Source organism: Semicossyphus pulcher, unplaced genomic scaffold (assembly GCF_022749685.1).
Source record: "Semicossyphus pulcher isolate SPU_LCO1_2020_fin unplaced genomic scaffold, fSemPul1.0.p SCAF_2, whole genome shotgun sequence".
NCBI lineage: Eukaryota > Metazoa > Chordata > Actinopteri > Labriformes > Labridae > Semicossyphus > Semicossyphus pulcher.
The window spans coordinates 14,419,304-14,443,717 of NW_027211693.1; the positions used below are offsets into that span (position 1 = coordinate 14,419,304).

Genomic DNA, 24,414 nt, shown 5'->3' on the forward strand with positions numbered 1-24,414 from the left:
TGCATTTCAATCATCTGTTGTTGATGAACAAGTTGGAATAATTCCACTGATGGGTTTCTGTAATACCTCAGTATTATTTACAAACAGCACCAAAGAATGTTCTTTTTCCTGTATACATTTATTCCCAACATGTGCCAAATTGTAACATATCTCTGATGTTACCTGTTACTTTTTGTGTGTTTGATACTGCCGATTAAAAACATGGCTACAACTTACTTGACTTCAATTTTCCAAAAGATGGACAGCATTATTTGGCATTCTGTTTATTGCATATATACAGTCCGTAACTTCACTTCAGCTTTCTTAAATTATGGTAGAGTGTGTAATGAAGTCCTGGGCTGTCAAAAACAGCTTGCCAGCTAAATTTCCTGGATGCATCCAACTCACTGCAGTCTCCCGCACTTGACCCACTAGTTTTCCACAGTGGAGTTTAACACATTCAAGCTCAGTTTCGCAGTTCGACCATTTAACAGACTTGAATTCCTTGGTTTTACAAACAAAATCAGCACAAAAGAAGCCCATAATATTAGCTTTTGCAACACTCATATCCTGCTAAATGGAGGACAAATAAACACATCTTCATAACTCCATACATAGTGTTGATCTCAGGCACTTGTATCAAAAGCAACACTCAACGATGTTCCTTTTCCAGTTGAAGGGACAGTTCTGCAACATGCAGTCAGCTGCATAAAGACCTAATGGCCTCTTCACGGAGCAGGTGCCGAGTGCTGTGCGTCTTGTCAGTCCTTTCAGTGACAGCATTTAGTCTGACATGGATTCAGAGAATGAGCCCCTGCCCCTCTGAGTCTGTTCCAGCCTGTTTAGGATGAACTGGCTGGTGTCAATAAACCGCTCCACACAATTAACAAAGCACATTTCTGTCCTTGTGTCCAGCTTTGGCCCAGGTTTATCCATACATTTCTCCTGAAGACAGAGACAGATCAATTAGAGTTAGTCTGATGGAAGCGTTAGAATTTTAAATTACAGCTCATCTCTATTTTCAGATTCTAGGTAGAAATGTAGAATCTGCAGGCAGGATGTGGATTTTAGGGCTGGCAGTGTTCTGGTTTCCCTTTGTACTATGCTTGTCGTCAGAGTAATATTGACCAATCACGTATGCAGGAAAAACAGTCCGTGTGGAGAGGGGACAAACCTGACAAAGCTTCATTTTACTTTTTACTAATCTGCATCATGACATTGAAATTTCGGCAAAGGCAAGACCCATTAATTTAAGTAAATCACAAGAAAAACTGTCTCTTTTTCTGGAGACAATGCAGCACGCGTAAAAGGAAGTCTTGACCGGAAGAGAAGTGCATTACAGCAAATACTGCTTCTATTACAAGAGCGCACGAGCTTGCTATAGCTGTGACCTCAGCAGTACTTACGTCACATGACGTGACAGTTAGAAAATTGAACGGGGACGTAAAAACGAGTTTAAGCGCATTAAACAGCAACAGACACTTCCTTCAAATGTCTTACAGATCTTATACATGTCTTCTTTCAGTCTAGCGTGATAAAATGTTATCCATGGACAAAACCAACATTTAAATCCTTCATTTATTGACACGGGCGCAGGCCGTGGTAGTTGTAATCGTGCGTCAAGGGGACTTGTATGTAAACGTTTGTTTGCAACAGTTTCTCGTACCTGGCGGAGGGTAGAGATCTTTGGGATGACGAGCGGCTTAATAATGGATATAATTCAGGTTTGCGTAGGGAACGCTATGTGACTAACATACGGAGGGACATACGTAGTGAGGGGGTCACAAATGGGATTACTTTCGCCTTTATTTATGTAATGGGACATCATTATCTAACCACGGCAAATAAAAAACGTATCTGCAACTTTTATTATGTCAAAAAGAAACACACTAATCATCAGTTCAAAGGTAAGTCAAACGTAAATAGTAGAGCTGCAACGTTAGCATTAGCTTAAAGCTGATCTTACCCAGCAAACCTCAGTCATCTGATGCACCAGCTGCTGAAATCTCTGTTTCTGCGACTCGATTTCGATGAACTGCTGAAGCTGAGGGTCGGCTGTCGCTCCCTGGCCTTCCATTGTTAGCTAAAACGCTTCGTTAGAGCAATATTTTCTAAATATCAATTTCTTATGGCACTATTGCTGACCTTCACGTGCATGTATCATGGTATGTATGAACGACGGGAAACAGGAAGTAGACCAACCAATCACAGAGCACGTTCTTCTGACGGCATACGTCATCATACATACGTAATATTTCACAACAGCCATATACAAATAAGACTGATACTGATGCATGTAAAGTATTGATACAGTAAAAAAAAGTTCACATTTGATGAGAATGTAGGAACAAAAGGATGAATTGACAGACGTTTTCATTTCACACCATGTTTCAGTCACTTCAAAGCCTGACATAGCCTACTTGGCTTTTATTTGTGCAATATGGATATATTCTCACAAAGCTTCATGCAAAGGTGTCTATATTACACAATGATTACACACAATACAATACACAGAATACAACAATGACAAATACAATGTATTTTAATCCAATAACCTTAAAAATAATATACACACTTTAAATGCTAGTCTGTTGGACTGTACTTCAAACAATGTGATAAGAGGGCTATTCTAATCAGTGAGTTAAAGTGACATTCATATTATGCATATTCACATACAGAGGAGCTGAGTGTGACTCTTTAGTCCTATGTTTAATCTGATCAGGTTGAACTGATTGTGTCTTTGGATTAATCTGAGAGCTACTGCAGCTCGTACAGCAAATCCTGAACAGTTAGTGCTAGCTCCTCAAAGGTGGGTCTCTCATCAGCTTTCTGAAAAACAAAACAAAAAGAAACTGACATTGGTGTTAAGATTTTGTTTCTATATTAGGATTCCATATAATAACATAATTCTGCACAAGATAATGACATCTGCTGAGACCCATTACAGACAAAAAAAAAAATCACTTACCTCAGACCAACAGCTTGTCATAATGCTGTAGACCTTTTCATTGGCCAGCTGGGGGCGGTAGAGGCGCAGGCCTCGGGACACCTGATCCACTATTTCCGTGTTGTTAAGGCGTTCATACGGAAGGCGTCCCAAAGTGTACACCTCCCACATAAAAACCCCTATGCATTTAAATAAATAGTTCATAGTGTGAAAAACTTTTACAATGCTTTTATACACATGTGAATTTAAATGATTTGAAGTCCTTTCACACTGTGTTTACACACCATAAGCCCATATGTCCGACTTGCTGCTGAACCTGCAGTATAGGAGGACCTCAGGAGGTGACCAGCGAACAGGAAACTTGGATCCTGCTGAGCTTGTGTACTCATCATCCAAGACATACCTAAGACAAGTGTGGAAGAAGAATTTAATTACTTTAGTAAAAAGGAAAACTACAAATACCATAATGTAAAAATACTCTCGACAAATAAAAGGTTTTGCATTTAAAATAGAAAATGTGTTGTAAAGTAAATGCACTTAAAGTATCAAAAGTAGTGTATGCGTGTTAAGAAAAATTTCCACTGTGAGAGTTATATCATAATTACGGTAGACAATGATTACTTCTTCATTCATTTGTTAGTAGCCTTCTACTGCCGAAGTTGATTTAGTCAGAGTTACTTAGAACATTTTTTTACATCTTTTTATGTGTAACACAAATGTGAACAACATAATGTGTCAACATTAAGGTATCTTTGCATGTAAATATTAATACACAAAGTAAGTAGGAACTATAATTGTTGAATAGATCTAGTGGAGTTAAAAAAAAAATACAGTATCTTCAGAATTAACTTTATTGTCACTATATCAAGGTACAATGAAAATCTGTATAGCTTCTCTCCTGTGCAGTAAATTAAATAGTACAATAAATACAATTTAAAAAATAGAGCAATGGGATAAAAAAAAATAGAGCTATAATTCAATGAAATACTCTGTAATGTAATATTTTCCCTCTAAAATGTATTAAGTCAAAGTAAAAACAGGCATTTAAAAGGAAATGCTCATGTAAATTACCGAAAAGGACCTAAGAATAGTACTTAAACATAACTGAGCTACTTCCCTTTACTAATTAAAGCACACAAAAAAAGGATTTCGTACCATACACTATTAGTCACCAATGTGCCGCATGTATATGTATATGTCCTATAATATTTTGATAATAACATTTTGAAGAATTTTACCTTGATAGTCCAAAGTCAGTGACTTTGATTGTGCCATTGCTGTCTACTAAACAGTTCCTGGCAGCCTTGGGACAAAAACCAAACAACACTTGTGATTTTAGTGTAATGATTTACTTTCAAATAACTAATCCTATTTCATCTAACAAACGTTTTTGTCTATAAATATACTGGGATATGTGTTGCTGAGTTGCACATGCTATAGGAGTTCTCTCTCACCAGGTCTCTGTGGATGTACCGCTGGGACTCGAGATAGGCCATGCCCTCAGAGACGTCTTTACACATCTCCAGGAGCTGCACGGCTGTTGGGTGCTGCTTCAGGCCCTCTCTGAGGTATGTCAGCAGGCAGCCATTGGAAAGGTACTCAGTTACTATATAAATGGGTTTTTGTTTGGTGCACACGCCGTACAGCTGGACCAAGTTCTCGTGGCGAAGCTTCCTGGTTTGAGCAGAAGGGGAAGGAAGTTACTGTAAGATTATGAGTTGGTTTCCTCTCAGAAGTGATAGAAAATACAGTGTGACACGGCAGCTGTTTTATGCCTGGCCACAAATCCTTAATAACTTATAAACTGCAGTTAATGCAAGAGTAGCAGCTGAAAAACTCTTGCTTACATCATGATTTTGGCTTCTTCTATGAAATCATCTTCAGACATGGAGCCCTCTTTGATCATCTTGATGGCAACGTCGTGCTGGCCCTGCCACTTTCCATACTTCACCACTCCAAACTGACCAGTGCCCAGCTCCTTGATGAAGGTCAGGTCATGGGGGTCAATCTCCCACACACCTGAAGCGCACAACAGCAAGGGCGTAGTTTTCATTGTAACATTCATTGGGACAACTTTTTAACTGTATTTCATTTTAAAATGTGCTAGCAAGATTTAAAATATGATTATTCATGTCAACATATCTTCTAGTAGTCTCGGAGTAGTTTAGTTGACAGAGGACAGAATTATTTATCTGCTTCATCTGCACTCTCCCTGCATTACAAAGGAATTATGATGGTGATGATGAGGTGTTTTTCGTTTCAAATGTCCCATTGGAACCAAATACATTAAGGCAGCGATAGTAATTGAGTATTTATGATATTTAAACAAACTGTACTCCCTTCAAAAGAGAGAGAGAGAGAGAGACCATGCATATGGACAGCACAGATGTGGCGCAAAAAGTGGTTATATGAGCATGAGACATGTTGTTCTGCTGTATAGGTTTCAGTTTAGTGAAGTGTATGAACTGTAGACTGGAGTCCATGTTTACAGTGACAGGCAGAGACTCCTCCGCAGGTTAAAAGTGCAACAATTAAGCGTATCATATATACATTTTTGGACAAAATTATTGGGAGTGACAATTCAGTCATTTCTATATGTTGGCTCTTCTTGTCGAGTGCTAGGTAAGATGATAAAAGTTATATTATGTCCCTGTGCTAGCTTTGGCCAGCAACCAGTTAGCGTAGCATAAAAACTGTAGACAGCTTATCAGGATAATCTTCCCACCAGCACCTCTAAAGGTCCCAAATTACACATTTTATTCAGTCAATTTCACAAAACACAGAGTAGTATTACTGGAGGTTTTGTCCACTATTAACTTTGTGGTGACATCAAGACACTAGTGGGTTATTGCTGCTGGCCAGGAAATAGTCCAGCAAATAACTTCCTGTTAAACCGTGTGACGTTTTGACATGTACATGCTTTGTACAGATTTAGCACAAGATATTGTGTGAATGTGTGTATGTGTGTGTGTGTGTGTGTGTGAGTATTTTATAACCATTGACAGATCAAGGCTAGCTGCTTCCTCCTGTTTCCAGTCCTTTATGCTCAGCTAAGCTAGCTCCTTGCTAGCTCCAATAGCGTACAGAAATGTTGTTCTTAAAAAACACAGAGGTGCCATAAAACGCTACTGAGAAATGATCCTGATGTCAATGATACATGAAGCTTCAATTTAAGTCCATTATTCAGGGAATTGTTGGTTCATATATTGTACCCACAGATAGTCAGTAGATTTTATGATTAAAATGAGAATAGATTCAAAAGCCAGGTACACATGTGTTTTAAAGCTCTGTGGCCTGTAGTTCAAGTCATACATGTATCCACTTACAATAGCCAAGTCCTGCTGTTGATGGAGGTCGCGCCCGGTTGGATACAATGTATTTCAGCCTGCTGACCATACCTAGTGGATAGATAAGGTAAACACATTATAACCTGTAAACAACTTTTTTAATCTATAGACAATGACAAACTTATAATACTTTTTTAATCTCCACATCATAGAGTCATTTCCTTTTTCTGTTATCACAATTTAATCCTACTGTATTGAAAATACTTAAGGATTAAAATAACAAAATTGTTTAGGAGATATCTATACATTAGGAGCTGCTTTATTAACCTGCTGCATTGTGCTGGTGGTAGTTGATGAGCTCTGGGATGCTGCTGAAATTGTGCTTCTCTGCCAGGTAAAACTGGCCCTGTGAGGTGGTGCAGATGTTATAATGTCTGCAGCTTCCACCAGTTTCCCTGTGGAGACAGCATGAAGAGTAACTTAAAATAGATTTACTGAACAGGTTTTCATCAACACACGAAGCTATCATTTATCACACATGCACGAGTATCTCCTCAGGGTTGCCACAATACAGCTCAGTCTCTGAGCCCTGCGATGAAAAAAGTTGTGCTGGCAGATTAGTCCATGTTTTGCATGAATAATTTACATCTCTCTCCCTCTGTGGCCCACTGTTTCCGCTTTCATTACAAACAGTTCTTCTTTTGATACGTTCACACATAACTGAAGCCAGTGGATAGAGGATATACTGTAAATGGTGTACCACAAAGCGGTGTTAAACACCACTAAGCTCACTCACCCTCCGCCCTTACTGAACAAAGACACAGTGTATTTCCCGGCCTTGCTTGAGTCGCGGATCAAGAAGCCACCATCTTTGTTCTGGGAAACAAAACATGAACATACATTTAAATAAGTTTTATTAAATCTGACCAAGTTTGATGTATTTGTAGCTGCGGAAATATTTCAAAATGTTCCTTCTATAAAAAAAACAGTACGTGTCAATTATTGAGTTTACCTCAGTTTTCAACAGCTTTTCTGCCTGGCTACGGTTCATATTCTTGCAATACCAGCTGTGAAAATAAACATGAACAGACTTTTTTTCCTGCAGCATTTATTGTTTCAACAATAAAAGCATATTATAAGCGATAATGAAAAATACAATTTCACCAAATTTGTGACACTACAACAGAACAAATACTTACTCAAATCTTTCTAGAACACTTTCTGCTTCCACAACATAATTACTCGGTATGTATCCTTCCTTTCTGCAAAACAAAACGAAACAAACATTTCTGAATCATGTCCCCATGCACATACCCAAATACACAAAACGGTGTTTATCTGGGCTTGTTACAAACACAAGTAGGATCTTAATGACATACACTTGCTCCAACAACGCCAAATGAAAATGATGATAAGTTTTTAAAGACCCCCTTCAGTGAAAATCAAGTGCTTAATCTTGTAAACATCTCCATGTGGTGTTCTTCATGTGCTACAAGACATATCAGGGACAACATCAGCAGTCATCTCCATGGCTGGGCCTGTCTGCTTTTAAAGGACAGGCTGAACAACACGTTTTCAGATTGGCAGGTTTGAGACGTCGCAAACCTAAGGAGCCAATCCCGTTAATGGACGGGGTGACGCTATGCATATCATTATGTGTAACCTATGGCAACCAGTTCGGTGATGTGCTAGCCAGCTGTAGCCGTAATTGTAATTTTTGGGCTGGCTGTTTGTAGTAACATGTCATAAAGTTTTTAACTCACCCATATTTGTCTCTGGCTCTCCACCAGTTGGGATCGGACATCTCCAGGAGGGTGTACTCTTCCTCCCTCCGCAGCTCCAGATCCTGGGGTGTCATGGGTGTGTAATTATACTCTGCAATGACAGTCATGCCTACAGTGGGGCCTGTTGGCTCAGGAGGCTGTGGAGGTAAAGGCCGACCAGGTTTCTCCTGAAACAAATTAGATACGTTTATGCATCATTGAGAAAAGTGACTGTCTGTAGTCAGTATTGTGTCTGTTAAGGGACTGTGTGAGTACCTCTGTTGGCGTTGGAGGAAGAGGTTTCCTGGATCCCCGTCGTTTAGATTGTTTAGATGCAAATCCTATTCATGACATGATTTAAGATGAAATATATGTAAGTCATAAGTGGAGGTTTGGTTGTGGAGTTAAAACTAAAGGGAATCTCACCGTTTTTACTGTCCAGCACCTTGCACCCCATGGCTTGTTTAACTTCCTGATGGCAGCACAGCCACACCCCATCCATCCAGTAACAAGGATGGTACTTCTGCATGAGGTCCTTGTTACAGCGGACCACTATTCACAAAAATTTGCACACACACACACACACACAAAAAACCACATACACTATTTACATTGAATTAAGACTGATATTTGCATCGACACCAAGCCTTTCTGGGCGATATTAAGGTAAGGCGAAATATTCCATATTCCTTATTTGACTGTAAACACCTGATACATTTATACATTTGTTTGCATATACTGACTTTCTTTCAGCTTCTTTATCCACTGTGCCCGAACGTCCTCGTTCTTTGCAAAGACATACAGCGGCCCCTCATCATACACAATCTGTAGTCAAAGAGAAAAAAGAAAACACCTATGAGCTGTTTTTCCAAGAAATGTTCTACTTCTTAAGTTTCTAGCTCAGTAAATTTGTCGCTCAAGTTTCCGACAGAATCTTTTAATACCAATACTCTGGGGGGTTCTTTTATGGTGAATGCCATACAGATGCATTTTTCATGCTGTCTTGTTGTGTGGGTTTACTCATGTGCAATGGCAACAGCTGCACGGTCACTGAAAGCCCCTAGTTTACTTGAGAGTGAGAGATGGTTTCACTTCTTAACTATGGACTTTCACATTATAAACTGTCGGAGGATTGGACCCTTTTTTTGTTTGCTGAGTAGAAAACTACATCTTAGTCTCCCATTTCAACAGCTTCTCCATAATTTTGACCTTTGTCATGACAGCTTTAAAACAATATTACACCACAATGACTAATAGTGTGATAAAGGACAGTTTCTCTCTTTCTTTCAAGTAAACACCAGCTTAGATGTAGGAGTGAAAGCACATACTTTTTAAATCTTGAATATAAGATATTGTTGCACATTTTTCTGTACCTTTAAACGTAGTTTTTTTATTTTTTTTTGAAGAGCACCTCTCTTTTAGACAAATAAATTGATATAATTGCTTACCTGGAATGCGTACATGCGCTCCTGCGGGGCGTTGGGCTCAGGCTGGACCGTCTCTACACACTTTATCTTCTCGACATCGACTGATCCTCTCAGACCTTTTCGCTTCTGCTTAACAGATGAGGAAACAGTCAACAATTTATCTTAATATTAACATCGTGATTCTGTTTTATGTGGTTCTTAAACGCACCCGTTTGTCAGGATCAAAATCGTAGTACGCTATCTTTTCCTGGGTCAGAACGAACATTCTCTCCTTGTAGTTCAAAGGCGAGGTCTTCTTCTTCTGCTGAGAGCGTTTAATGAAGATTTCTTCCATTATACTTTCTGACATGATTCAACCAGGGTTAGTCTACATGGGAACAAGAGAAAAGGACAACGTCAAAGACTTTTTTAAAGCATAATAGCAGCACAACACCTGCCTGTTTTTTTCACACATCGGCTCTGAGAGCTGTGAATGACTGGTCCGTTATTACTGTGCTTAGCTTAGCAATAAGCTTAGTGTCGTGTTGCACTTCACACTTAGTTATTCAGCATCTGCATTTCATTTTTTTTAAAGTGTATTTTAACAGATTTTAAGGTCAGAGCAGTGCCACAATAACAGGTGAGAGTGGAGATCTGGAGAGAGATGAGGACGACCGAGTGCGAGCACGTATCAGTGTGTGATTAGCTGTAGTTTGCATAAGCCTGCTTTTACTGCCAGCAACATCCTCTGACTCCAAAAATCCCCTCCTGATCATCATCGCACCAGCTCTGTGGCCCAAATACGTTTGTGCTAGGAAGCAGTGAAAGGAGATATTGGATGAGTTTATGGTAGATAAGGAGCTAAGGTAGATAAGAACCCAATTTTCAATGTTGTTGTCAAGCAATACAGTTGCTGACTTAGGTTCATGTAGCACATTAAGTTTTTTAGTGATCTTGTGGAGCAGGATATTTGTGATTTTGTGGTTTGTATAACTGAAACTGACAAAAAGCACACTCTTAACTCTGGAGTCACTCTAAGCCACAACCTGCCCTTAAACAGAATGCCAACATACATTCATAAATACTATATTCTTCCTGAATGATTACTATGTCTTTGGTGAAACATACTATTGAAATGAGTATAACTGGTAAAATCTCACTTTTCTCTCTCAAGCACATGCATGCAAACGCAGTATTACATTTAACCTGCCTTGGAACAAAAGTAGGCATTTAAAAAGGCTGTCTCTTTTTAGTTTAAGACTATAATTGTGCCTTGTTCTTTGCACCTACTGACCACTGGTGCTAAATTGAAACTCGCACCTTCGAAACAAGATACGACTTATATTGCTACCATAGCTAGGTGAGAGAGGAGTGGGGTAAAGAAGCACTGAAAGAATCATAAACTGTGCTGCTACTAATAAACAGACAAGTAAGGTCAGCTTTAGTTGTAACCTACTGATGCTAAACTTCAACTAAAATCACATCAAACCACCACTTTTACCAAATGCATGATGTAGTTCCAGCAAAACAGCTAATTTAATGTCCAAAGTACGGTTTTCAGTCTCAAATACAACCAAAGCACACAGTGCACTGAAGGTACAAATAATTTTGACTTATTTCCAGGTGAAACATGAACTATTAGATGCTCAAACTCACCCTTTTATCACAGCTGAGTGCGCATTGTCTGCTAGTCTCTGTCACACTGTGTTTGCACTTCAGCTCAGCCTATTTTCAGCCTGAGAGCACTTCCTTCTATCATCTGAACTGTAACTGTAACATTACCAGAAGCTTCTGTCACTCCCTCCTGTTAACCAGGAGTGTGACATTTCTTCACACCAGACTGACAATACCTATCGGTTTTGTTTGTGCCGTCATGAGCAGACAGCATTGTTCCCTTTTTCCGTAAAACATTGTTTATTCATTCCTCATCCGCCACCATGAGATGTTTTCTCACAGTTTCGCAGTTAAGTTAAGGTCAACGCACTCTGCACTTTTAAAACACCTGTGCGCCTATCTCTGATTGGTTGTCCCCAGTCGACTGAAACTGCACGTCTGTATTTCACTGTATCATTCCTGCAAAAAGAGGATTTTTTTGGCCTTTTTTTTTTGAAGGGAGTTGACTCATGTTGGCTGACACGGACAAACTCATAGGGAAGTTGCATCAGTGTTGTACTGCAATATAAAGGGAGAAGAAACTCAGTGGCCTGCAGCTCTTCAACCTGACTTTATCTCTTCTTAACATGTTGATATCTTTTGTTAAATCATTAAAATGTACGTCACAAACCTTTGACGTATTACTTTACGAGTCATGGCTAAAAACTGTGCACAAGTCTCACTTTTTTTTCTCTGTTTCTGCACAGCACAAGAACTCTTTTAACACTTTGAGATGGTTTTTTTCTCTCTTTCTCATGCTTGTCCTCAGTATTTTGTCTGTTCTTGAGTTGTGAAATTCTCCATGTGCTATCTTTTCATTTGACTCTATCTGTTATGAATCAGGCTAAAAAAAAAAGCTCTTATCCACTTAGCCACTGATCTTTGAAAAATCAGAGTGACAGACAACAGATCTTTATTAAACATTGCCAACTTTATCATGAACTCACTGCGTCAAAGGCAGTACATGTTTTAAATGAAAAGGCCCAAATAAAATGGTTATAAACTCTTTTGAACATACATTTTAGGACAGACTGCATATATTAATTTTGTTGCGTGATGTCTGCTTTGTATGACACAGCAAACCTAACCCTTGCAATGTTGTTTTAACAGGAACCTGTCATGATGCTCTCTTTCCTGACGTTTCCTGACTGATAAGTGAATGTGTGCAAGAACATGTGTGTGTGTGTATGTGTGTCTGTGTGCGCGAGTAAAAGAGCGAGACAGTGAGAGACAAAGAGACCAACGAGTTCAAGCTCAAAGAGTGAAATCTAACCACAAAGAAATGCTTTCCCACACATGTTCAGATACCTTTTGAATTTGGGGTGTTTGTGCAGGTCAGTTTTCAGAATACGTATTTTCCTGTGATGCGTGTAGGCTCAGGCTTATTTGTCGTTCACGGGTCTTAAAGGTAACCACATTAAACTTTATCTGATAATAACCTCACCAAACGTCTAAACCACTTCAGTGCTGCAAGATGCGGTAAAAGGACTGTGTTTTATAGCAACATGTTCAAAGTACTGCAGTATACACCAAACATTAAGAAGCAAGTGAATTCTAGAACATAATGTCACGATGATTTGGACTGTGAGTTGTAGTTGTTTGTACACAAAGAAGTACACATTTAATTTAAGGATTTGCATTAAACTGAATATCAGTGGGTTTCAAGTCTGTACTTGCACAAATTTGCATAATACTTAGTAAAACTAAAATGCATTCATTTTGCTGCTTTAAATTACCAACTGATTCAAAATACATCATGCTCTTAAAGCATAAATTCAGAGAGTATTGTCACTTACCCAGACATCCAAAAATGTCAAGCATCACACGGTCAACTCCAGATGCTGAGGCTTGAAGCAGTGGTATGAACCTTTGCCTCAGTTGCTAGTCTTTCATTAAATGTGTGTTAGTTTGTGATGCAAGAAACTAAAACACACCCACAGAGAGGAATCGACGCTGCTTACTTCCCCTTTTTCTTCCTGCTCATTTTCATATCGGCCCTGTGGACAGTTTTGGTGATAAGTAGAAGCGGGCTAAACATTAACACAGGTGTTTGTCTCTCACATGTAGTTTATCTTTTATTTGAGGGACATTTTTGCAGTGTTCTGCTAATTAAGGTGTTGCAGGGATGAGACATCAACAAACCTCAAACTGATAACTTATGCAGAAATCAGATTCAGAAACAGTTTTATTGGCCAAGTATGTGGGCACATACAAGAAGTTGGACTCCAGGTTTACTTTGCTCTCAATGTACAGACACGCAAATTGACATGCTACACTTAAAACAAGGACAGGTTAGACAAGGTAACACAGACACTTAAAACACTAAAAACTAAAAATACTATATACAGGCCTATGGATACAAATATATATTACAAAGTGCATATATGTATCTATATCTATATCTATATATATAGATGGGTGTGTTATTTAAAAAACAGAACACTTATAGACAGAAGACAATAGTGCAATGAGCAGTGCAAAGGTGCAGAGATAAATGTGGTTATGAATCAGATTGTTTTATTTTCATAAAGACTACATTTAAGCAATTTAGGTCAAATTTAATCTCTTTGGTAACTTGTGTGCTCTCAGCTGTTGTCCTCCTGTAACGTCATGCCGCTAGGGGGCAGACTGTGCAGCCTGTTCACCGCTGCTACATTAAGGAGTGCTTCCGGTTCTGACCTCCCTCTTTTCCTCTGCATCGGGTCGCAGCCATGGTATGAAATTATTAGACGAATGCACTTTTTGGAATCTAAGTCAATCTTATCGATTTAAGAAACGTTATTGTGTCTTGTTTGATAACATATGTGAACAGGGCTTCGATACACGTAACGATGGTAATATTAGTTGTCTTTTGTATGTTATACTCTGCTAGATTGTCCTTAAAGTAAACCTGATGTGTTGATGCTGAAATGCCGCTGCTAGCTGCACTTCCTCTCCAGTAGGCTATTTAAAAAGGGGATTTAAGAAAATGTCAGTCTAAGTAACCGTAATGTGACACAAAAGCCTTTTCACCTTTCAACGTATCATTTGTTTTCTATGTTTACGCACCTATTAGCATCAATTTCACGTGATTAGCCACGATGCTAACATGCAAGCTTGCTAGCTGACGTCAGCTGCCTTTACCCTGTTCGTGGTGCTAACTGGTAGAATGCTAAACCCAAGCGAGTTTTGCTTCCCTTAAAGGCAGCTTGTTTGCAGAATGAACGCCAATGGTAAAATCCTAGCAGGCCATGGTGACAGATGAAGATAATAGCTTTTTAGGGCATATCTACGGAAGCCCTTAGCGGACATGCATTGATCCATTTTTATTTACCCAGAAAACGACCAGTAATAACTGAGATAATAAAATGTATGGACCCATGTCCGTTAAGGACTTTCGTCGTAGTCACTATGTTTATCAGTACAAATCGTCTTCTGAATGGTAATGAAGAAAATGTGTAACATGGTGTGCCTCTGTGTATTGCAAATGTGCTTAATGTTCATCTTGTGTTGCCTAGGTGAACGTCCCGAAGACCCGCAGGACGTACTGCAAAAAGTGCAAGAAGCACCAACCTCACAAAGTTACCCAGTACAAGAAGGGGAAGGATTCCCTCTATGCCCAGGGTAAATGATCCTTATCAATGGGTATATGCTGTATGTGGAAAATCATCTGTATTTATATTTAAATATAACTGGGTAATATATGTTCCGCAGGTAAGAGGAGATACGACAGAAAGCAGAGCGGGTATGGTGGTCAGACAAAGCCTATTTTCAGGAAGAAGGTATGATCACCTTTCCAGTGCTGTTTAATTCATCAAGAAATGTGTGTGTGTGTATGTACTAAGACCTAATGGTGGGATATCTTATCAGGCTAAGACTACAAAGAAAATCGTGTTGAGGCTTGAGTGTGTCGAGCCCAACTGCAGATCCAAGAGAATGCTGGCCATCAAGAGATGCAAGCACTTCGAGTTGGGTGGTGACAAGAAGAGAAAGGTAGGCACCACGACATTTTGAATGGCATAGTTGGATGTCTCTGGTCAAATCTATGAAGTGTAGCCTTAAAGCACTTAATGAATCCTCTGTTGTTGACTTTTCTGGAGTATGCAAGGTTTTGTTAGCTAATTCAACAATAGTCAGCAGGGAGTTCATAGGCATGACATGCAGATGGTATGATAACTATTCTTAGAAAATTGGTTATTAATCCAGCCACACCCTGACAAACGGTAGACATAAAAAAAAAAAATAATAATCTTAAAGTCCCATTCATATTTAGCTCTTCATCACACTGAAGAGTAAAGGAAAATGTGGTTTAGCAGCTGCAAGATGATTCAGAAAAGCTGCATCTGATGGATGTTAGCTTTTGATATATTAACCTGAACTGAAACCCTTACAATGAGTCAAATATAAAATGGAATAGTAAGAAGGAAGGCACTGTTTTATTGATATTTGTACAGAAAATATTCAGATTTAATTAGATTGTATTCCTCTAGTGAGTCTACAATTTTAAAGCTGAAAGATAAAAAAAAAAAGATGTTTAGACAGGTTTTTGAGTGTTAAGTGTGTTGAGCACACTTTGCCTCAGCACAGGGTATTTTGGTATTGGGTGAGATGCCTTGATTTTGATTGGAATCATGTAGGTCAACTAATATGGGCTGTATGGTTGTTGTACAGTTGTACACATCACGTATTGCTCACATATAGACAAAATAACGAAAACAATGCAGAAATTATGATGCTGTGTATTATAGTTTTAACTTAAGAGTTTTGCAGGCCTGTCTTTGTTTTGTTAACATGGCATTTTAAATCAAGTCAATACCATATTAACATGGAAAGTTAGCTGTTTATATCATTTGTAGGAAAATTGCCGGACAGCTTTAAAACCTTGTGTTGGCAAGTGTCCTGAGCAGTAAATACAATACTTTTAAAGTGTCCATATTTGTAGTTTTTAAGTTTACATGATTCAAAAAAAGTGGTTAAATGTTGAAATTTTGACCACTAATGCTTGTAAAGTGATAAGTTTGCCTAACAGAATTTTAGAGGACGTTGGAAATTTGGTGTCACAAACTGTTAAGCAATTATCTCATGACCTCAGAAAGTCTGACAAAGAATTTAAGAAGAAATGGTGATATCATCGATATCATTTCAAAATACTTTATCTTGAATCTGGTCTTTCACAAGGAGAATGTTTTTATAATTGGAACAATAAATGTGTATAAATCATAGTAGCATATTTGTCTAATTGGTTTCATCATTATGTCCTCTCAGCCCATGCTGCAGTGCAGCTTTCACCCAAAATGTCAGTCAAAGATGGCAGTGATGCAAAAGATGATGCAACTTGGGAGAGAATATCTATTTCAAACAGTCTTAATTTGAGTAAAATAGAAAAGTTTGTAATCCTAATGGTAGATTATGCTTTATTTCCAGCATCAATTCAAATGAACCATATATCAGTAATGTATCAGTGTGTGACTGTGCTTGAACATCACTTTAACCAATGTTTGTATCTCTTCTCTTACAGGGCCAGGTCATCCAGTTCTAAACTGTGGCTCAGTCTTCTGGAGGATGTTGTCACTATTTTCAATAAATGTATCAAAATTTACTTGGGAGTTTGGTCCTTCCTTCGCCTGTATTTCACTATACTTGTCTGATGGGCCAAATTAAAGCTCTTCCTAATGGAGAAATATAAAACCTGAATTGAACCTAGCCGGCGGGGTATACTATGAAGCAGGATTTGCGGTTAGGGAGATAACTTACCGGGGTAGATCACCATGGTAACTAATGTTGAGCACCTAACCTGCTGGAGATTACAGATCAATCTGAAGTAAACGCCACCCACTGACCAATCAGGTCTCTTGATTTAGGAGCTCTGAGAGCAGATCTTGAGGGAGACAGAGCGGTAAAACACTTCCGCTTTACTGTCTGATTTTACGAAGTATAATCATGAAAGATATTCATCATGCTTTACTGATGTACATCTACATCAGAGACTGATAAAAACATAGAAGCCTGAAGTACTGGTAAGATATGAAAGTAAGCTTTCGTAATGCTTTAAATTGCAGATTTATTTTTATTTGCTCCGTAGTTCGATACAGCTGGGCTGAGAATAAGTTTAAATCCGTCATTAATGCCACAAAAATAAATCTGCAATGAATTAATCTAATGTAATACAAGTGTTCTAATAAATTAATGGTGCTCTAATTATGGAGCAGTGATATATGTGCATTTACAGTCTGTTTCTTTTATTTGGCCACTGCAGCTGAGTGGATTTTAGTCTGGATTACATGCGACTTCTTCATATCTCTCTAAAATCAAAATTTGCTCTTGGTTTGTGAAATATGCCGATCAGCTGACGGCAGACTCTACCGTGTTTAGATTGCTCATTTGCTCCAAACGACGGCCCTTACACTGTATGGGAACGCGCTCATAGAAACCCTCGGTTGACTTATTGAATTGACAACCAGCGTCATGTGCCTTTGTTAGGTTAAGTAAAGCCAGATTAGGAAAAGATACCCGTGGTATGTTGAACTCACTTCGTTGAGGCCCCTGGTCTGAGTTGCAGAAAAATTCCAGTGGTTTATTAAACATGATATGAAATAAGTGTGTGTAACACAATTATCACAGTACTTCCGATTTAAGCAAACTGTACAAAATAAAATATTTCCTCCCTTTTTCTTTAATATATTCAGGCACTCAAATTTTAAAAAGCAACCTTTCTGTTCACATTAAAAGACTTTGAAAAACATTAATAGTGCAGTAGACTGAAGTGCGTAACCACATTAGGGCTACAAAATGTTGTTCTTGTGCTTGAATGATGGGTGTTGCCAGTGGAGCGACTGACGGCCTGGGAAGTTGCTGCTTATGGGAGTGACAGTCAGTAGAGCGGTTCCTGAAGGGTTGACGGATACAACCAGGTTGCTGTTCGGAGTCTGAACACCCATCTCCTTATACTGAGGCAGGATCTGTGTGACGTTACACTTGGGGCTGCAGATCTTCCAGCCAGGGGCCGCTTGGATGGGTAACCCGCGGGGACCACCGATCTCCTGTTTGTTCAGCACAGCGATTGCCAGCCTGTTCTGAGACAGCGGCCTCTCCCACACTTCAAAGCTCTCCACCTGTAGAAAAAGTTGTTTGATATAGTTTTGTTGATGGAAATCAGCACCTCATAACTTGTATGTTACCTAAATTAATCAAATTTGTACGATTGTGTCTACAGGACCCTGCCAGAGACGACACAGCATTAAGCATTTATACACTGAAACAATGTCCTATAAATGCTAAACAAAAGCTGTAATTCCAGGAGGTATTTTATATGAAACCCACCTTGGCAGTGCGGTATCCCTGCCTGCCCAATGGGTCCTGGCTGATGGCGATGATGTGCCTGTTCTGCAGCAGCTCCTTGGAGCGAGGACAGATTTCCCTCAGATCATTAGACATGAGCAGAGGGGCTGCCATGATGGCCCATAATGCCATCTGAGACTCCTGCTGGTCATGACTCAGGCCAAAGTTTCCAATCACCAGCTAGAGAAATGGACCAAAGTCATGAATATGTAAATAATAGGGTAATTTAGGCTTTCTGATAGTGTGCAGTGTATCAACAGCCTTATATTGACAAATATGTTTTTTACAAGAAAATAGAAAAAACTGGGTTTGTCATACTTTGATGTTTTCACCCATTTATCTAAGTAAATAACCATGCAGTTGCTACTGCACTAAAACCAATGTTTCATTCTGGCATTTAAATAGTAGACTGAATAAATTATAAAGAATGGAGCATTTCGGGTAAATATGATTATTTGCCTTTTGTTGGGAGTTAAATTAAAGGATCCAGACATACCATACATCTGTTTCTGTATTGTCAATATGCAGTTATAGCCAGCAGACTGTTAGCTTAGCACAAAAATAGAGAAGAAAGCAAGCCTAGCACTGTCCAAAGGTCACAAAATGTGCTTTCTAAAACACACTCTTATACTTTGTATCTCGTTTATTTTGTATAAAAAGCAAAGTGTTGTCACTTTAATTCGTAACTTTTTAGCTTTGGACAGAGACAGTCTTTAGTTTTTACGCTAAGCTAACTCAACCAGCTGCTGGCTCTAACTTCATATTAGCTGAACAGACGCTTAGCTGTGCCAATCTTCTCATCTTTGTCTCAGCAAGAAAGCAAATAAGTTAATTTGTACTAACTGTTCCTTCAAATCTGCACTTAAAATTCTACATGCAATTCAGATAGGATTTAAAAAAGTGATAATTAAATAGCTTGTAACTTAAAGACCACTGGTTCTATGCTGCTTTTGAGATCATACAGAGGATTGTAGAGAAGAGTCAAGTACCATATCGGGGTCATTCCAGCCCCCAGGTCCAGCCGAGGGGGCGATGATGTCTTGATGAGAAGCAGTCCAATCCAAGATGGACTTGACCGAGCTCCACGAGTCGTACACGTCAGCGTAGTTGCGCCAGTGGTTGCACGTTTCACGGATGGCTGTGTAGTTGGGCTGCAGGCACAGAAATCCTTTTTTTATGCCATATAACACATGATGTATGACATCATCACCCAGTTGATTGCCATTAGTTAGAACTTTTAATCTTTTTCTTACATTAGTGTGGGTAAAGTCCTGAAACTAATGTTATAGCTAGCCCTTGGTCATACATAGTTTAAATACACTTGCTTTGGATCAAGTGCCAACAAAATAAATATAATGTAACATGATACAGAAACAAGAAAATAATGACAATGAAATAACATATTTCACATAACGCATAAAAATGGGGGAAAAGAGGCACAACTTCTCTCTCACCTGTCTGAAGGGCCACTCATACAAAGGCCACTCGCAGGAGTACAGGATACTTGCTCCAGTTTTGTTCAGTGCTTTTGACATGTTCATGTAGCCTGAATCAGAACAAATGGATAACATATAGATTAATTAAAGAAGTATAATGTTAGATATTGAAAATAACTGGCCTATCACATTGTTTCAAACTCAAATTTAAAGCTGAGTCATGTAAACATTAAGGTCAGAGCTAAGCTTACCTTCTCCCAGCAGTTTCCAGTCCATGTAGCAGCCATCAAACTTGAGCAGATCCACACCCCACTCAGCAAATGTCTGAGCATCTGTCTCATAGTAACCCAGACTGCCAGGGTATCCAGCACAGGTGTTTTTCCCCACATCTGCATAGATACCCAGCTTCAGCCCCTTAGAATGGACCTTAAAAATACATTAAAATTAATTAATTTAGTTTACAAAGTACTGAGAGTAGGAGATTTGCTCTTGGCAGGTGAGTACCAGTGGGGGGCGGTGTTGTACAGCATAAAAAGCCTCATTTACAGGACATGGCTCTGCCTTAGTGGGCAGTTTCCTGAGGGAAGCTAGCTTTTTAGCAGCCTGTCATTAGAGTCTCCATCCTAAAGAGATAATGACTGCAGCAGAGAGGGTGAACGACAGCATCCTCCTACTTAAAACAATGTATGCCAACCTACTGTATCTCCCTCGGCTCCAGGTGCTGAATTTCTCCCTGTATGAAATCTGAGACCTGGTTTCCACATCTGCTCTTTTCTCTTCATTATGTAAATAATTGCAGATTTGCTCAGATGGACGTATAATGAGTATGTAATGTGACTGTGTAATCACTTTTACACCTAGAGTTATTCAACAACTGGTTCCCAAAGTTTTATGAGTCAAACATTTTTAAACTTAGAAGCATTGCACCCTATGGAATGACATCTGTAGCATTAAATTACAGTGTATTCTATTCATAATAAAGTACAAAGACTGGTAAATCTTATAACTCATATTCAATACTCTTTTTGCTCCCTCCAGCTAGTAAAAAAACCTAAAATTTAAGTATTTCTCGCTTTCCTTAAGTCTATCCGAACCCCTCTCTCTTTGAAGTTCATGGAGGAATTATGGCATTGAATAGTATATTCACACCCAGGCTCTCCTTTTATACCTGCTACTCACATAGTCGGCCAGTTTCTTGATGCCCCTCGGGAATCTTTTGGGGTCTGCCTGCAGGCGGCCCTGGGCATCGCGCTGGTGAGAGGGCCAGCAGTCATCGATGCAGACGTACTCGTAACCGGCCTCCTTCCAGCCCTCCTTCACCATCGCATCTGCCATCTGCATGTACAGACTCTCACTGCCAGGGCAACAAGAGGAGGCAGGAGGGGCCCATAGTATCAGTTTGATGCCAGTGTTCAATGTCATGTGCAAGAGCAATACGGCAGACACAAATACATGCTTGTTTTTTCCGTTGATCATTGTCGACTGTTTCACCACAACAACAATTCAAACAACACACTGACGTTTGTTTGAAACGCTTTGGTTTTTTGATTTGCAGGCCAGGGCATCTCTGCAGCACTACCATACTTTATTATAGTGTTGTTTTGTCATTTTGCCTTTATCAAAATAGCAGCTTCTGCAATTTTGGTATTTTAATTTTTCCATAGTGCAATTTCAATAATATCTGGGGTGGATTGTGAAGACCTAATTTTTTAATTACATTTTTTAAAATATTTTTTGGGCCCTGGCTTCTCAAATCAGAGGATAGAGGCTACTGCTTTTGTGAGTCTTACATTTGACATCACTCTGATTTGGCTGTTGAAACAGACCATGACTGTTAAAGATATGTTTACATTTGTTTTCATAAATATTTTCAGGCATTTTTCACTTTATGCTGATGACCAAACAAGTCATTGATAAACAAGAAAGTAATGGGTAGTAGCACATCTATGTAATTTCTCCTGATCTTTGTTGTTGTTCTGCCATTTTTCTTTGTTGAAACCTTGTCTCTTACTACTACAACCATCATTTTTACATGTCTTGTTTATCTCCCCTGGAATGTAAGGTGCTTTGCAAATATAGATTATTAGATTATGCATCGACTTCAATATCTCACAGTTCCTCAAACCACAGAACTAATAAAGGCAAATTAAATCAGGTGGCTCCATAATGGTCCTGTCTTATTAAATGTCCACTGCTTCAACAATGATCTGTTTCTGATGTCATTTTCTTTCCTGCTGAGACAGTTTCTCAATTAAATAATATCCAATAATAATAATTATGATAATTATGATTATGAATAATTAAACGGGATCCCCCTCCCCCCTGTTTTGTCACTTCCTGTAAATGCGGAATCACTCTTTGGTACTTTCTGGAGGAGACATTTTTTTTAACAAGATGTTTACAGTGGAGTTTTAGTTCACACTCCTGTTCGTCCGTGTTGCTGTTTGATCACCGCCATCTAACAGCTTTGATGTCTCTTACCTGATACAGTTATTGGGGTCCCTGTCACAGTCGATATTACACATGAATCTTTCCCAGTGGAGCCAGCCCATTGTGGGTTTCAGCGCCAGACCATTGTCCAGCGCTTCAGCAGCACGACTCATTAAAATGATGAGCCCGAGGAGGAACATAGCTCCGTACATTTTTACTTTTGCTCGACACTTGCCACACATTAATGACGACAGGCTTGTGTTTTACAATTTCCTCGTGCAAAACGTCTTCAGCCCGCCTCCCTGGAAGTTTGACGCAAGTCTCGACCAATGTAATCGAAATGCGTTTGTAACCGTCCAATAGCGATCCGTCCTGACTGCTAAACCAGGAAGCGCGGATGTTTCCTGTTGCTGGAGTCAGATAAAAATATGAGCTGGCAAGTCAGGTGACTTGACATGACCGGATTATTATATTGTCTTTTACTGTCCTTCAACACTGAAACAAAAAAATACAATGTTGTATGGCACACAGTATGAAAATAGTATGAAAATAATAAATATTTAGGTGTATTCACTGCTAGTAAAACTATAACTATTAAATACTTTATGTTCTCTTTATGTCAATATTTTTTTGGTTTACTCGTTGTTATTAAAAATGGGATGTTAACTTCTACTTTTGCCATATACTCAGTGTTTATGTGCCATTACCCTATGTATGTATGTTTAAACATTTTAAGAAACTACTATTTGTTGTGTGGAAAAACATCAATAAAAAAGAGTTTGGAAAATTACCCCATACTTGTATTGTGACAAAATGAACATAAAATACCAGGCTAAATTTCTCCGTACTCTCCCAGAGGCAGGGATCGAACGGGCGTGCGAGCGTATCCTTCTTTGCAAGGGACAGGTGAGCCTACAGCTCCCTATTCTCCTTATTCTTCCTACTCTCCCTACTCTCCCAGAGGCGGAGATCAAACGGGCCTGCAAGCATACCCTTCTTTGCACGGTAAAGGTGAGCGTACAGCTCCCTACTCTCCCTCCTCTCCCTACCTCTCCCTACTCTCCCTACCTCTCCTGACTCTCCCTCCTCTCCCTACCTCTCCCTACTCTCCCTACTCGCCCTACTCTCCCTACCTCTCCCAACTCTCCCTACTCTCTCTACCTCTGCCTACTCTCCCTACCATTCACAAGCAATCTCCGATGGAAGGGACAGGTGGTCTGTCCATTGAGCTAGGTGGATACCCTTTCTTAAGGGATTCGTTCGGAGTTTTGTAAGTATTAACATCTGACATTGATTTCAGGACACTCGGTCTTATGAAATGGAAGCTTTTAGAAAAACTTTAGGAGCAATAAAATCCAATAAAATTAGCTGTGTCTTATTCGTCTAGGTGAGTATCAATATCTGACCTTGATTTGAGAACAATAGGTCACATGACATGGAGGCTATTGAAGAAAGAAAAACATATTTTTAGAATAGAAATTATTAAAAAAAATATACAATAAAATGAGCCATTGATTTAAAGGACACTGACATGGAAGCTTTTGAACAAAACCATTAATTGTTCCATAAAATTATTGATAGACACTTGACGGAACAACCCAGTATCCATGGATAAACATTGAGAAAAACGAAGCTCTACACAGAGAGAGCCAACTTTGAACCCAGAATCTTCTGCCTGCAAGTCAATGGTGCTAACCATTATTCCAACCTGCAACACTGCAGTACTTACTTGTTCATGTATATCTATTTGGCAATTATATTATGATAATTTAAAGAAAGGCAGGTGCCAGGTCATTGTCATTGTTTTGCCAGGGGCAGGATTTGAAACAGGGTCTGAAGATATGCTTTGATGCAACAGTCAGGCACTCTGACCTGCTCTGCCTTAAAGGGTTCATTTGAAGTTTTGAAATCATTCCAGTTGTGCATAATTGTATTGTTAAATGACTGTGGACGAATATGAGAAGTTGGCAGAGGTATGTGTATATTTTTGATACACAGGTCAGGTATTCTGTCCATTGAGAATTCTGTCATTGCGCTGCCTTAAGGGGTTCACTTTAAGTTTTGAAATCATTTCGGTCGTGCATAATTGTATTGTAAAATAACTGTGATCACATTACTTGTGACATTATTTAAATCAGCCTCAGTAAAAGCTTGCTATGATTCTGGAACTTGCGATATTGAGGAGTCAAAACAAAT

General features: G+C 39.1%; 4 protein-coding genes across 4 annotated transcripts; 1 reads left to right on the plus strand and 3 right to left on the minus strand.

Annotated features, from left to right (window-relative positions):
- Nucleotides 1-48: 48 nt before the first annotated feature.
- Nucleotides 49-2,205, minus strand: timm8a (translocase of inner mitochondrial membrane 8 homolog A (yeast)). The gene is made up of 2 exons (XM_069670145.1): nt 1,946-2,205; nt 49-924 (listed from the first exon to the last, which is right to left on the minus strand). The coding sequence occupies exons 1-2, from the start codon at nt 2,054-2,056 to the stop codon at nt 763-765; spliced, it is 273 nt and encodes a 90-aa protein (XP_069526246.1). The 5' UTR covers nt 2,057-2,205; the 3' UTR covers nt 49-762.
- A 157-nt stretch (nt 2,206-2,362) lies between these two features.
- btk (Bruton agammaglobulinemia tyrosine kinase) lies at nt 2,363-12,920 on the minus strand. The gene is made up of 18 exons (XM_069669578.1): nt 12,832-12,920; nt 9,612-9,770; nt 9,425-9,529; nt 8,720-8,801; nt 8,403-8,528; nt 8,253-8,317; nt 7,977-8,164; nt 7,413-7,475; nt 7,226-7,280; nt 7,010-7,089; nt 6,541-6,668; nt 6,253-6,324; nt 4,774-4,945; nt 4,381-4,600; nt 4,165-4,229; nt 3,211-3,329; nt 2,948-3,105; nt 2,363-2,808 (listed from the first exon to the last, which is right to left on the minus strand). Exons 2-18 carry the CDS (start codon nt 9,750-9,752, stop codon nt 2,737-2,739), a joined length of 1,911 nt encoding a protein of 636 aa, XP_069525679.1. The 5' UTR covers nt 9,753-9,770; nt 12,832-12,920; the 3' UTR covers nt 2,363-2,736.
- A 767-nt stretch (nt 12,921-13,687) lies between these two features.
- On the plus strand, nt 13,688-16,613 carry rpl36a (ribosomal protein L36A). Its single transcript, XM_069669849.1, has 5 exons — nt 13,688-13,749; nt 14,533-14,638; nt 14,729-14,796; nt 14,885-15,007; nt 16,533-16,613. Exons 1-5 carry the CDS (start codon nt 13,747-13,749, stop codon nt 16,551-16,553), a joined length of 321 nt encoding a protein of 106 aa, XP_069525950.1. The 5' UTR covers nt 13,688-13,746; the 3' UTR covers nt 16,554-16,613.
- Nucleotides 16,614-17,567: 954 nt separating this feature from the next.
- gla (galactosidase, alpha) lies at nt 17,568-22,479 on the minus strand. The gene is made up of 7 exons (XM_069669847.1): nt 22,270-22,479; nt 20,968-21,142; nt 20,040-20,214; nt 19,807-19,898; nt 19,342-19,503; nt 18,335-18,532; nt 17,568-18,126 (listed from the first exon to the last, which is right to left on the minus strand). Exons 1-7 carry the CDS (start codon nt 22,458-22,460, stop codon nt 17,797-17,799), a joined length of 1,323 nt encoding a protein of 440 aa, XP_069525948.1. The 5' UTR covers nt 22,461-22,479; the 3' UTR covers nt 17,568-17,796.
- Nucleotides 22,480-24,414: the final 1,935 nt, after the last annotated feature.